This window comes from Athene cunicularia, assembly GCF_003259725.1.
Source record: "Athene cunicularia isolate RWA chromosome 19 unlocalized genomic scaffold, athCun1 chr19_part1, whole genome shotgun sequence".
NCBI classification, from domain to species: Eukaryota; Metazoa; Chordata; class Aves; order Strigiformes; family Strigidae; genus Athene; species Athene cunicularia.
The window spans coordinates 902,810-917,177 of NW_020799124.1; the positions used below are offsets into that span (position 1 = coordinate 902,810).

At 42.4% G+C, this 14,368-nt stretch overlaps 1 protein-coding gene across 1 annotated transcript; it reads right to left on the minus strand.

Moving 5' to 3' along the window:
• Positions 1–346: 346 nt before the first annotated feature.
• TNFAIP1 (TNF alpha induced protein 1) lies at positions 347–13,263 on the minus strand. Its single transcript, XM_026861622.1, has 7 exons — positions 12,355–13,263; positions 11,870–12,210; positions 9,638–9,807; positions 7,767–7,856; positions 7,607–7,659; positions 5,026–5,221; positions 347–3,777 (listed from the first exon to the last, which is right to left on the minus strand). The coding sequence occupies exons 2-7, from the start codon at positions 12,084–12,086 to the stop codon at positions 3,559–3,561; spliced, it is 945 nt and encodes a 314-aa protein (XP_026717423.1). The 5' UTR covers positions 12,087–12,210; positions 12,355–13,263; the 3' UTR covers positions 347–3,558.
• Positions 13,264–14,368: the final 1,105 nt, after the last annotated feature.

Below are 14,368 nucleotides of genomic sequence, written 5' to 3' on the forward strand. Positions count from 1 at the left end.
CAGTTCTAGAATGTCTAGAATGTTCTCGTCGAAACAATTTATATTTTTTAATTAAGTAAAGGATGATTAAGATGAAAATACAAAGCATGTGTTACATCAAAACTACAGCATTCACAGTTATCAGAACCTGGTACGGTGTAAATCAAGATGCCGTGGTTTTGGTGGAAAGGACATTCAATTAACACCCTGTGTTGGAGCAGTTCCAGACAAGGGGGACTCTGAAGAGAAAATACAGAGTTCTATCACCTGTGTTAGAAAAATGTCCAACCCATGAACTGTGTAAGTGATGGCTACCTCCATGTCTACATGTAGACTTACTGCGTCTTTGTGTACATCACCCACCCCGGGCGTTCCAGACTTTGAGAAACCTAGCACAGCAGCCCTACAGGGGCAGGGAGGGGCTCTCCAGTACACAGAGGATCTCCTGATGTTCTCCCCTCCCCACCGGCACGCAAGTGGGGGGAACTACAGAAGCACTGGTCAAACCCAACCGCACGTATTTCACCAGGATCTCTCAGCCACATCCTGAAAAACCTTACAGGACAAAGACCACCAAGACCACGGTTTTGAAATGTCTTTTGAACAGATGAAACTTTAGTGTTTATGCAATGAGATTATTACTCTGAGTAAAGCTTACAGACTCTCTACAGTGGCCGAACACTGTTTAACATTCCAGTTCTAGTCGTATCTTAATCTAAGATATGCAATCTTAGATACTGCAATATCTTATGCTGTATTTTGCAATCAGTACTAATTGGGGGTAGAGGAAGGAGAATGAATGGGGATGAGAGAAGGTGCAATGAAAACGATTATCTGTACATATCTAAAAACCATTCATAACTGCTTACAGTTCTTACTGATATTCCACAAATACCAAGTTATTTTGCACTTTTAAAAGATTCTCATAACACAGATGGTTCTCAAAAGAGTTTGTATCCAAGATTATTTTAATCTAAATTCAAATCAGAAATGAATACTACTTGTTGGCTCTGGGAAACAGGGAAAAGAAAACCAAGTAAACCAAAACACAGGCTTTTCTCTGCCTCTTAGAGCATAATAATTCACAATTTGAATCCATGTCATTAATGAATCCTGGGAGTACAGCATCCGACCATGGAATGAAAGCCTCTGCACTAGCACGTGGATCTGACACTCATTCTCTTTCACACACTCCTTCCCATACCCATACTCTCCGGAGAAAAGAAATGCAAAGATGACATTTTTGTGCTAGTAACTTCTCTTAAACACAATTTTGCAAGGCTACCAGCATCACTTGATCTGTTAACATTCACTATGATAGTAGCAAGAAAAAAATAATAGAAATCATTTGTCAAGAAACAAAAGTGCCACACATGAATTTTAAATGGGAGTCTTATTTGTTACAAGGTAAAAAAAATACAAGAGAATAAATTGAAGCTATTAAGTACAGCACAAAGACCCTATCACTACAGGCTCTGCTGGCAGCTTCAAAGCACCCACCACAGTGTCATTTAAAGAGTTATCAGTGGAGGGGAAAAAAAATTTAAAAAAAAAAATCCACATCACGCTCTAGCAGAATTAAAGGAAAAAAAACCCACAAAAGTCTTTGTCAAAACTAATCTCAGCCTGTATTTTCACTGGCACAATAGAAAAACCAGCTGGAAAACAACTACTTACAGAAAGCAATGTAAAAAGAAAAGAGGTTATTAGAGTTTTAAGAGGCCTTTCACAAAAAGGCAGGTGCATTACTGCGGCAGTGCTTCTTCCCGAATGTGAGGAGAATTAAGTCAGTGCCTGCCACATGTAGAGGCCCAGCTAGACCATAAAATCCTGCAAGTTTGTAGCCATTAGTGTTTTCTTACCAAGCCTCGACAACTTCATTTTCAAAAGCCTAAATGAGTGGAAATTTTGGGTTTGTTCCCTCCTCTGCTTCTATGACTACCAAACCACCTACCATCTTAACTCTCCTTAGGACCGCACTGTATTAATTTGGGATTATTTTCTTGCCAGGCTTTTGCAGTAATTTGCTTTAAAATTTATGGGTAGATTTGGCACTGGTCAAAGCAGTTCAAGACGAACCCTCGTGGGATCTGAAGCTTCCGTGTTCATGTTCAATAGGAGAACTTGACAGCAGTTGTGGAGCAGACTCCAGCGCTGCCGTGTATCCATGGCTGCCAATGAACTGCCATCAAGTAATAACTGTTTAGGACTGTGGTAAAATTTGCATCTGCAACCTGCCACTGAAACATACAAGCAAACATTGAGAAGGACAGTAACAGCTCTGCATGCTAAACTTGAAACTGTTTCCAGACACCCAGTTTGCAGAGCAGCCTTGACTCCAACCTTCTGAAAGGCCCTTTACAATTAGCTCCCAGCCAAGCACTCAGAATAAAAGTGATTATTTTGGTTTAAAATTCAGTATAAGTTACCTCTCTCCGGTGCCCAAAGCCTCTTACTGTTTCATGCTAGAACAAGATTTTTGTGACTATTCTCTTTCCCCTTCAACTTCTATGCTCTATAGAAGGGATTCAAAACACAAAACTTGAATTCACTCATCAGTACGTGAACATTATCTATAGTCTCATAAAACGTTGTTTAGCCTGTACTTTCCCAGTAACCGCATTTTTTTTTCCCTCCTACCTGAAAAATTTAACATCAAACAGCACTTTTGGGCCACAGAAGGAAACTAATGTAAAAACTAATTCCCCAGATTTTAATTGTTTCTATAAACAGGATTACACTATCACAAGCCTGAAGAGTGGCAACCCTGCCACAATCTATTCCTGATGTTTTCTTATTTGAAGAAGTTACTTCCTTCACCATACCCATTTCTCCATCTCCCAAGACAAATCATTACATATATATCTAAATTTTCAAAGTTTTCTCATTTTTCACAAGGGGAGGTTTTTTGATGACTTGACTCTTACCTCTTTGGAAGAGCTTGCCTTAGAATTAATGAGTTTTAAAGAGAGCTATCTCGGACCACAAACCTTTGTATGTGTACTGGGGGAAAGAGGTGGGAGAAATCACACGTGCGGTGCATCTGACTACTGGATAGCTACCCAGTTCTGTGGGTTATCAGATGTAGTGTTTGCTAAGAGCAGCCACGTTCAAGTTCTCTCCACCCCCCTCTTCAGTATCTTGATTTAAAAACTGGAAGTTCCATTATACAAAACCCTACAAGGGCAGGTATCTGGAAAAAGATTTTCAAATCATGCCATCTCCTCCCGGAGAAGCACTACTTCTCACAGGAAGTACGAAATCTGGCAAGTCATTAGGTATGAAGGAGCAACCACAAGTGTCAGAATCGGTGTTCCGAATCCCATTCCTCATGCGGCACGAAAAGGGGGCCAGTCTGTATTTAAAGCACACGGTGCAAAATTAACATCTTGGTTCTCACAGCCCTCGGCCTTTAGTGTTGCTTTGTGCGTACAAATGCCCATTTGCTTCTCTAGGGAGCCAAGAAGCCACACGAAGATCAATCCAGAGAGTCCAACTGATCCCCCCCTACTTCCTGATTCCCCTTAAAGAATATCGCTATGAGCCTCAACACCAAACCCTCTCCCCTCGACGAGCAGGCTAGTGGCCAAGCTGACGGTCGTCGTAGGTGCTGTATCTCTTCACGTGGATTCGGCGCACTCGGTCACGAAGCTCAAAACCCTCATCGTCCTCACTGTGGGACGCCTGGCTTCGGCTCCTGCTTGTTGCTTCCAGCAGAGAGTTATCAGGAACCCGTGGAGTTTCATACAGTAAGACATTTAGTGTTTCCTCATAAATCCGTGCCTCGGGGAATTCAACCTACAAAAAAACCAGCACATGTCCTTTTCCTGGTCTAAACAGGGTAACGTGGCTGAACACACAGCCTGAGTACAAAGACACACGAGCCACAGAAAGACTGTAAAGAGAGTAAAACCATCGTAAATGAGAAAGCTAAGCAAAGCAGTCTAATTGCTACTAGAGGATTACTCCCACCACCAGATCGCCTACCTCACCTCTTCTTTTGGATTGTTCTAGAATGGAATACAGTACCTGTGATTCTTAAGGGCTGCTGCTGGACCCTGGTCACCTTACCTGCACCACTGCAAGTCAGAAGTTAACTCGTGAAGTTAGGGAAGCTCTGTAGATTTATCATGTTAATCGTCATATTTGCATGCTTGTATTTCATCTCTTTACTGTGCTTGAAAGCAAGTCTTTAGGTAACCTTTGCAAAATCAGAGGTAGGGAAACTAGGAGAAGAATCTTTGGAAACGTGGGGAAATCAAGATACATTGATTATTGGGAATCTGCGCTCCCACTGAACATTTTTTTAAACAGATATTCTATAGTTTTGCACATAAAAGCACAACGATAACAAAAATATCGTGTTTCTAAACACTGAGCTTGTTTCCATTTTATTTTCATCCATCCATTTCAGTTATTCTGGTTGGGATAGATCAGTTTCAGTCTTCTCCTTTTTGGCACATGTTTTCCAGTGCTCTGGAGATATTTATACTCCCAGACACAACCATTGAGTCCAATTATATGCAGTAATTACATCAGTGCAAGTGAAACACAGTACAAAGTAACTGCACCGAAGTAAACTTATGTAGGTATAATTAGGAGTAGAATTAGATCTTTACTTCATTTAATTAGAGAGGAATTTAAAGGCATTTGCATGCTTTAGGGACATAAAGTCCGTCAGCTTTAAGAGACTAAAACGCATGTGCTTTCAGAATAACCAGTCTTTCCTTCTTCAAACCTGCTATCACAGGCTTCTCTGAATCCCACCGAGCACGCGGCAGCTTTCACCCGGGCAGGAGCCCCCCAGCAAGAGACATCCTGGTAACGCCGATGGCACCGACCCTCACTTCCAGTCAGGATTCAGGACAGCTGGTATCAAAGCTTTCCCAACAAATGGTATCGTTTGCCCCTAGCAAGTTGGCTGAAGTGATACAAAAATCTCTTTCTGCAATGTATCACCAACCTTTTGTGATACAAAAATCTCTTTCTGCAATGTATCACCAACCTTTTTAAACTGTAAGAGACAAGCGGGTAAAACTTAATTACCTTGGTTTGCTTCTTCTCTGTAGCGTACACTATAGAGGTACAACAGACTTCAGCAAGCTTCCGACCCTGTCCATAGAAAGACCAGCAGCAGATTTCGTCCCCTATAACATCCTTAATGAAAAGAACTCTGCCATTGAACCGCAGAGAGAGCTTGTCAAAGAGTTCTATGTTCTTCAGCAAGTTGTCATCTGAGTTACTGAAACACAGCAACAAAAGAAGGAATATGGGTTTTGCGGTTTTTCAACTGGCCATCTCTACAGGATTGACACGCCTATTCCACCAGTTTTAAGCACTGATTTAACTGCAGAATACAAGTAAGTAGTGACTCATGGCCATATGCTGCCAAGAAGAGAGAGGGCAATAGCCAATTTCAGATACAAATAAGATGCCCATCCGATTCCCATGAGCAAACACACCGGCCTTTAGAGGTCAAGTTATATAATTAATAACGACAGCACAATTTCCCAAATCATTACATCAACTACAACTATCTCTTGACTGACGCTCAAGATGATTAAATCACATGCTAACTGCAGTTCTCTTCAGCTTAGCAAAAGTCCAAAGAGGGCACGTTAGAAGGCCAGCTAAAAAGCAAGGTGTTCTGCACAACATTAGGGACACCATATACTAATTTCTAGGGTGAATATATTGTTCAGGAAACTAAGTTTTATTGACAGCCAATGCAATGTAGGGTCGTAATTACTTTTCAAAATCTAGATCTTCTAGAGAAAAAAAATACACATTGTATTCTAGCTTCAAAATCGAGTAAAGCTATTCTTAAAATTTAAAATATTTAAATATCAACATCATGGCTAATCAATGTCTAATTTGATCAGATAAAAAGTCCCCTAAGGACCTTATTCCTCTGACAACAGCTTGAATGCAGCCATATCAAAAATAAGTAGCCTGTTCCCCTTTGTGTCTTTTCATAGGTGACTGGGAAATTATGGGCAGATATGTGGAAATTGGTGAACATATTATTGTCTAGACAACAAAGCCAACCTTGCTAGCTTTAACAGTAAAATTCCTTACTCTTTGCAACCAGAAGCTCCAAATTCACGCCTTGCTGCCAAGAATCTACCCAGAGACAGGACACTGTACTTTTGTATGAGGTATCTTAACTTCTGCAAGTGGTCCAGGAAGGCTGTGAAATACTTGTGAACTGAGACACTGCTAATAAGAACAGTCGACTGGGCTTTACATAAAATACTTAGTCTGAGAAGTATTTCCATTCAGATCGAAATCAAAAAAACATGACGTGCACCCAGAGAAAATCTTCAGCTTGCAAGAATCATTTGATAAACCAACCTGGGGTTCAGCCAGTGACAAGTCCCAGCCTCTACAGGCAGCAGAGCTGGGAAAAGAATGTGAAAGTCTTCCTCCATTTGTTATCAGACCATACCGACAACGTAACTGAAAAAGCTTCTTTTATACTGTTGATTAGGAAGAACAGAAGGAAAAAAATCCGCCTGCTAGCAGCCAGTGTGGAATTTTAAAGATGCCTCATTTAAACACCATCAAGGCATGCAGATTCATGCGGAAGGAATAATTAGAACCCTCCAGCTAGTGGAGATACCAGCAGCTCCCGGTATCCAGGATTCCGTTGCTCTCATTACTAGGACGTTTACATTTCCAGGCCCATGATGATTAATATGCTCTTCTGTGCTTGCTTTAGCATCACTGCCGTGAGCTACAGGGTAACACAGGGAGGAGTCCAACGCGACTGGCAGATACAGAATGCAGTCTGCTGAAAAACAGGCTGCTCTTCAGCACTCCCACAGGTAGCACTGCCTGGCTACCCCGAACGTCACGACTGCTAGAAACCATCTCTCAGACAGACAGACAGTTTGTCTAGAGAAAAAAAGATTCCAAGAGCGCACCTCAGACTGAAAAGGCTGAAAATGAGGATTCTGCATAGCATAAAGGATTACTCACATCGCTTCAATGACTGGTTTGGGAAAACCCAAAGTCATTCTGACAGAATCATAACAAAAGGATTATGATAGTTACAGCATAAAGCTAAATAAATAATGTTACTTTATGCAGGAGAAAAGCCAGAAAATTCCTGCTCTGGCCCAAACTGGGTTGTTGTTAAGCTGAAGAGATACTCTCCTTCGTAACCAAGTAACTAATTGATTTTGAGGCACTGGAACATCAAGAATGTCTGTAGGTCAGAGAGTGCTGGCAGGGGTGTACGTAGACTCAGAAGTAAAGCTGAACTGACGAGGTAGGGATCACGGCTGGGTTAGCTTTGTGCTGCATTACCCACTTACACCTAGCTGCAGCCATTACGAACAGCCTCATCGCTCTTACCTCGTCCCTCGTTTCTGTTCATCCTTCTCACACAACTGAGCAGTTCACTAGACTTCAGATACAGTTTGGTGTGTTCTCCCCCCATTTAGACTCACATCAGTCAAAAATAACTGCACTCAAATCCACAGAAATGCACTGTTTTCAGCAAAAACAACCCAGAACAAACCAAGCAATAAAAAAACCCCAAGTTAGGTTGTATCACATCTTCCTCCACTCCCACGGTCAAAGGGAAACCTCCAATTACAGTGGGGAAAAAACCCCAACATACCTGGTATAGGAGTATTTATTGTTGCTTCTGTTATAAAGCAGCTTAACAACAGGCTATTGGGAAAGAAAGAAAAAAAAAAAAGCAGAAAGGTAAGTTCTGTGTTTGAATACATTCCGTGAAAATTCAGTTTCTCACTGGATAGTTGAGGAAAAGCAGTTACTTTCATTGATGATTCTATCAGTCTCTCTTCCTCTTTGGGAGATGTGATTATAGGGATGCTACAGACAGGTTCACACAAGTCTTTCTTGTCCTGTTTTAAAGAAAGAAGAGAGAGAGGAAATAAACTCAAGAGATAAATGCTAAAGCTAACATCTGCTGTTGCTGCCTTCTCCAACCCCTCCAGCCATGTTCCCGAATCCTGTGATGCAAAGGAAAAAGCTCTGCGTTGCTATAGTAACCACACAGCGTCACCTTGATCTGCAACCCAGAAATACAGCGCAGAGATTTCTCATCCCCAGAAGGCAGGGGTAATTGAAATGTTGGGATGCAGGTGGAGGTCCTTCTCAGCTATAGCAAGGACTCTGAGCTCAAGTCATATTTGATTTAAGTGGGTTTATTATTCTATCCTTTTTTGAAGAAAAGGATTGTCAGAGTTTGCACTAGCTGTAATCAACTCGGAACACTGCAGTATATAAGAATATCAGCTGCTATGAACATTTGGCAAGAACAGCATGTCACCAAAACGGACTTCAGCCCCTTGTGATACAAAAGCAACAATGGAGAGCGTGCAGCACAGTCTGTGACTCCAGATTCCCCATGCAGCAAATCAAGGGAAGCTCAATAGCTAATAGAAAGGCCTTAGAACATTTTGTTTTGAGAAGAAAGGTTTTAAATTCTAAACCAGAAGGAGAACAGTCAGCGTGGCTTTGCACTTCTTTCAGCAAATACAAGAAGTATGTTGAACCTAGTACGTGAGGCATTTTTTATTTACTAAGTTTTGTCCTGTGAGAAACATTCATTTCACAATCTCAAGGCTAATAAGTTACATATATTGCATCTGGGCTAACCTTATTAAAAAGTTGCCAGAACAAGCTGATTTCAATCAGCTGAATGCATAGGGATTCATAAAGTGAGTAAAGCTACCATGGGCTTATGTATCTGCAAAACTGATACAAAGAGAAGTCCCTGAAGTACTCAGTGCTTACCATGTAGGCCTTCTGCTCCATTAAGATTCAAGCTTAGAAAAAAAGTTACCACGTTTTCAAAGATTCAAACCCACTCTGCCTATAAATATTATTTAATTAGAAATGATGTAACTTGGGGGGAAATTTAGACAAATGCCGTAAGGTCTTTTAAAACGTATACTCAAAATAATCATATTTATTCAATCAGATTCCTTTAAATTTCTGCCTTTTATTTAATTTCACATAAGAGGAACTCATTCACTATCTATTTCCTAAATAAAATTTAAAAAAAAAAAGAAACAGAAAAGAAACAGTCCCTCTATTTAAATGACAAATTGTGAATACAGTTTCTACTTTATTCACCCTCCTGGCATCCCTGTGAAGTAGAAAAATGCTACTATCCCCATTCTGAGGGGGCAGCTGGACAACTGAAGCATAAAGGGAAAAGATTTTCCATCAGACCAGACATCTCCAAAACGACAGGAACTCGAACCTATGTCTTGCACATTCTAGATTCACATCATCTAACCAGGGGACAATCCTTCCCTTCTTACAAAGAAATAGCTCCCTTGATAATGCAACCACCTCACTAACAGCACTAAACGCCTTCAGAGCACAGGCACCCGTGGCACATGGGTCTGAAAGCACTGCCACAGGGAGATCATAAACTAAATTCCACCTCTTATTCAAAGCACCGCAGAATCCCAGCTGTGCATACGAAGGACACCTGTGGCTATGACAAACACACTGGAACTTGACTGCTGTCTCGTTTTCTTTCCAGGCTGACTTGTACACCCAAGACTTGACACCATCTCTAAGGCCAAGAAATACTTTCCCAAGTTGTCTTAAGTAAATTTTATAAGCAAAACACTCCCAAAAAGCTTTAGAGGCTACTTCTGTTTCTTACCTGCAGGGCTGCTTGGCACATGTCCACTAAGCCCTGAATTAGATAATATTTGGCTTCTGCCATCAACTCTTTGATCTCCTGTCTGTGTTTTGGAAGTGCAATCGTGTCATCTCGGAGATAGTTTAAAATTGTTCCGAAGTGCTTCCCACAACGATCTATAAGGATCCAGCCTGAAAAATAACCATCACACCACTTCAATCACCTCAACGCATTAGGGGCAAGAAACAGAGGTTGAATAAACCTAATTTTCCCCCAAACTGCACACAATACTGGATGAAATGGATGTCTTTACTGACTTTGGGCAAACTGAAGCTGGTTACAGAACAGAAGCTGACAGTGGAACCCCTCCTCTGGTACCTCCTGTATGTTCTCACTGCTTTCCATCACCCCAAAAGAAAAGCCTCAAGCTAAAAATACCTGCCTTCATATCACAACACACTAAACCAGCCACAGGAACCTGGCTGTGCTGCATCAACTGATCAGTCAGTCAGTGGGCAGCCTGACCAAAATGGTTACCTGCGCTTCATCTTTTTGTATTAGGTTCTGATCAAAGGAATGGACCTTTTTAACTACTACAGGAAGTCTATTTTACATCTACTTAACTGACTGCCCAAGCTATTCAAACCTTAATAGAAAAAAAAAAAAAAGGAAAAGAAAAGCTTATTGTTAGGTAGGTTGCTGCTTTTATTTAGAGGCTTGTCATGTCTCAGCACAATGGGGGTGTCTTGTATTTTTATGGGAATAAATGTGGTAACTCTGCTACAGTGTAATGCTGGGCAATTAGAAACATCACTAAGAAAGCCAAGGGAAGACCAGAAGAGAGAACTCACAATTGCTTGCAGCAAGATGATTTGGGATAAGTTCTGTGGCCTAACAAGAAGGATTTAAGTTTTCCAACCACATCATCTGCTGTTGTACGGAGTTAGGGAAAAGTGTTCCCAAGATGCTGAAAGGTAGACTAGCCCAGAAAACCCAGTATGGGAAAAAAAGCTGTTCCAGCCCCCAAACAGGAGCAAAGAACAGGACAAAGACAGATCAGAGAGGGGATGCAGCACAGGAAACAGCAGCAGACAGAGAGTTCTCACAATTTTAAAACATCCCTGAAGTCACACTCACTAGGAAACAGGATGTCTGACTTGCTGGCAAACAATGGCCACGTAGGATGCACATAGGCAGAAGGCTTAATAGAGTGCCAAAACCTTTTCCATAATGTGGAAGGCAGGCAAAAAAATTGTTAGTTTGGGACGGAGGTACAGAAAACAACACAGGACAGTAAGCTGAACCACTGCTAGATTCTCTGGCTGTAGCTGTCAGAACATGAACCCCGTCTGCCATCCAGGCTGAGGCTCTTACACAAAACTGCTTGACTAAATGGATTTAGTTGTACGTAACACTCAACAAGGCCCAGCCTACTCAAGAGAAACTTGGTTTAAATGATCTGCAAAATCCACAAGAAATTGTTTCACTTCCAACACACTGTTGTGCACCAGGTTTAAAGTGATGCAGTCTGGGCACACAGAAGAGTTTTTGCATACAAGTGTTCAGAAACACACAGAGGTTAAATACCTGCCAACCTCCTCTCCAGTGTCACAACCCTCATTCCTACAGTGATGTTCTGCCCTGGACTACTAAAGATTGGAAAATTAAGGCACCCATAGCCACTACTGATAGTGGTTTTCTTACTTGTTCTACTCTCTGTAATATTACAGATTTTTATAATGCAAATATGCAGCGTCCAGGTGACACGTTACCCAACTGACAGATAAATACTGTCACAGCACTGCAAGCCACAAGTGGAACATGGTACTGGGAGGAGGAAAAAAAATATTTCAACACAGCAAGCAAGGCTATTATGAGTTTTAAAGATGAAAACGGAACGTCCCTCCCCACACACGCATTTCAAATGATGCCACTACATGACACCACGTAAATGACAACCCACATACTGTCTGTTCAGTCTTCACAACAACATCAACAACCTGCATACCAGCTGCGATCGCAGGAAAGAGAACCAGTCCTTCCACTCGTTAATTTTAGTAACAAAAGAACAGATTTTTATAAAGCACAGAGGATCATTAATGCCAATGGGATTTGGCTGCCTAATGTTCCAAGTTATTTTTGGAATATATCTTTCCCTACATCCTTAACTGAGTGTAGATATTAAGATGTTTAAAAAACCACCACCAAACCCCAGTTGTTTTACAAAATTCTCAACGAAAGACACTCCCTTACCTTCTTTGTCTGTGAGCACCTCCATTCTGCCACTGAACATGGCCTTGAGCATCGTGTCGTGCCGGGTCAGTACTTGGACTGTAGTGTAATATAAAGAGCCTCCAACGTTCAGTCGCACGTACTTGTTACCGAGGCTGCCCCCTTTGAAGCTGCAAGTTTTGGGCTTGGGCCCTGCAGCTGGACAAAGGGTGGTGGTTAGACACGTGTCCCCCGACATCTCCTTCTGTAGGTAGATGACAACCCTGCAGAGCGTGGGCTTGACAGATTCCGCCGTGATTGGTGAAGAGTCACGCGGCGCCAGACGAGGACGGCGAGGCAAAAGCAGTCATCACCACTGGGCCCTGGACCAGAAATGGGTAAGGTCAGTAGGGAAGACTGGAGTTTCCATTTACAACAAAATAAAGAAGAGATACTTTCCATAGATTCTAAGGACACGTCCACACACACCCTGACAAACAAGACCGAGCTGTTTTCAGACAACTTACACGTCAGCGTAATGGTTGCTCAGTGCCGTGCAGTTGCACTACCGAGACATGCTAAACTTGTCTGGACTTCCCGTTACTTTGTCTTCGGCCAACACTACAAACCCCATACAATACCCCAGTCCAAGTTTAAATGCTAGGTGGAATTCCGCTCCCTCTCAACTTCCCGAAAGAACACAACTTTCTTTTTGAGCTGAGCTGAAACACAATGGAAGAGCTTTCTGCCCTCCTACAGCTGAGGCGTGCCTCTGCATGTGTGGGGTTTGTTGTTGTCGCTTTGGTTTTTAACTGGAGACATTCACAAATGCCCCTTCAAATGCCTCAACACGGAAACGCTGGACCGTAACGTTCTCTTTCCTGGCAATTCCTTTAATTCGAAACCCTTCTTCCTCTGTTTCGGAATACCAAGCAGCTTTTGGAGTTTAATTTAAAAAAAAAATAAAAATTAATACAACTCCCCTGCCAGGTACATCCAGTTTGGGGTATACCTGTCTCAGTTAAAAAGCCAGCTAGAGCTTCACTGCTTCCTTCTCTCCCCAGTCTCGCTGTGCTTATCCTTCCAGCAACAATAAGCTTAAAGTGGAAAGAAGCAAAAGAACAAAAACTCTGTCTAATGTGCCAGATATGAAGTTCTCTAACTGGAAAAGTATAAATACAAGTTTCTTACCTATCCTTCTTCTAATAATTATTATTCTCAAAAACATTTTGCTGTTTGGTTTTTTGTTGTTGTTGTTTTAAAACTAATACTATAAATATCTCCTCCCTTCTCTGTTCTCTGCCTATAGCACATGAGTAACCATTTATAAATAAATATAATAACATGCTAATTATATTGGTATTCTACCTACATCCCTTTGCCTTCTCACCCCACCTCAGCTTTCAACATAGAAAAAAACCCACAACCATCCATCTGTACAGCAAATTACTTGGCAGCTACAGAAGGTATCTTAAAACTGGCAGAGATTCGAAGAACTACTGAACTTAGAGCAACAGCTAAAATACAACGTGATTCTGCAGTTCCTAACTCGGTTGTTCTAGCTAAGCAAACCCTACAAATAATGTCTATTAAATAACAAGCTGCAGAATTATTATGCAGATAGTCAAGACACAAATCAATTCTAAGTATCAAAAAAGCTCAGTTTATTTAAAAATGCTTTAACTGAAACTCCCACTAGCTGCCATCCCTCTTTACTTCCAACTAATCGGCATAACATGCGATAGCAAACTTCAGCCTACATCTGGGCAAGACAAAAGGTTTTTTTCTGGCTACGTCACCGGAGTCAAGCGGTCCGCGAGCAAACCCAAGTCAAAGGCAACTGCACGCTAGAAATGGAACCGGCCAGAAAAGCAACTCCTGACGGGTAAAGGAGAAACAGCAACCAAAACGTGTATTCTGGTCGTGGTGTTGTATGAAGTCAAACAAAGCAGCTGTGGGTTATAGAGAAACCAATCAGAAACTGTCTGAGCCTTGTAACACAGTTCCTCCTAATTAGTCACAGGTGTTTACGACAATCCATCACCAGTAAGTAGATCAAGACCAGAAGCAACCACCCCTTGTCCGGCGGTTTGGTCACGAAGGAAACACGCCTGAGGCCGCCAGCCGCGCAGCCCTCCCGACTCTAGAGCAGGGGCTGTGCGTGGCGGGTCACGAGAGGGCCCCTTCGGCCCGTTCTGCCACTTCGGACACTTACTTACTTCTCTGAGCGAGCAGAACCCACCCGAGCAGGAGCCGGCGCTGCCGCTCGGACGTGTTTATTAACTAACAAGCGAGGAGGCTTCTGCCGGAGGCAGCGCTGCCGTGACCTTTAATGGCCCCCGGTAACACCAGAGGAAGCTTTCTGCGTCCCTTCCTTCCCGCCCTGAGCGGGGGGGCTGCGGAACAATGACACAGCTCGGACGCACCGGGGAGCGGGCCCGGCCGAGGGCTTCCATGAAAAGGAAAAACCTTAACGGCTCCAGAGGGGGGAAACCCAAACGCCGCACCCCCCCCGCGCAGAGCCGCCTCCCCCCGGGCACG

Bases quoted from the DNA above. Each gene is read 5' to 3' on its own strand.
- TNFAIP1 (XM_026861622.1), bottom strand. From the start codon at position 12,086: ATGTCGGGGGACACGTGTCTAACCACCACCCTTTGTCCAGCTGCAGGG. The intron at 9,808-11,869 runs GTAAGGGAGTGT...GTTATTTTTCAG, and splicing joins GGTGCTCACAGACAAAGAAG to GCTGGATCCTTATAGATCGT. The intron at 3,778-5,025 runs GTAATTAAGTTT...GTTTTTTTGTAG, and splicing joins CAGAGAAGAAGCAAACCAAG to GTTGAATTCCCCGAGGCACG.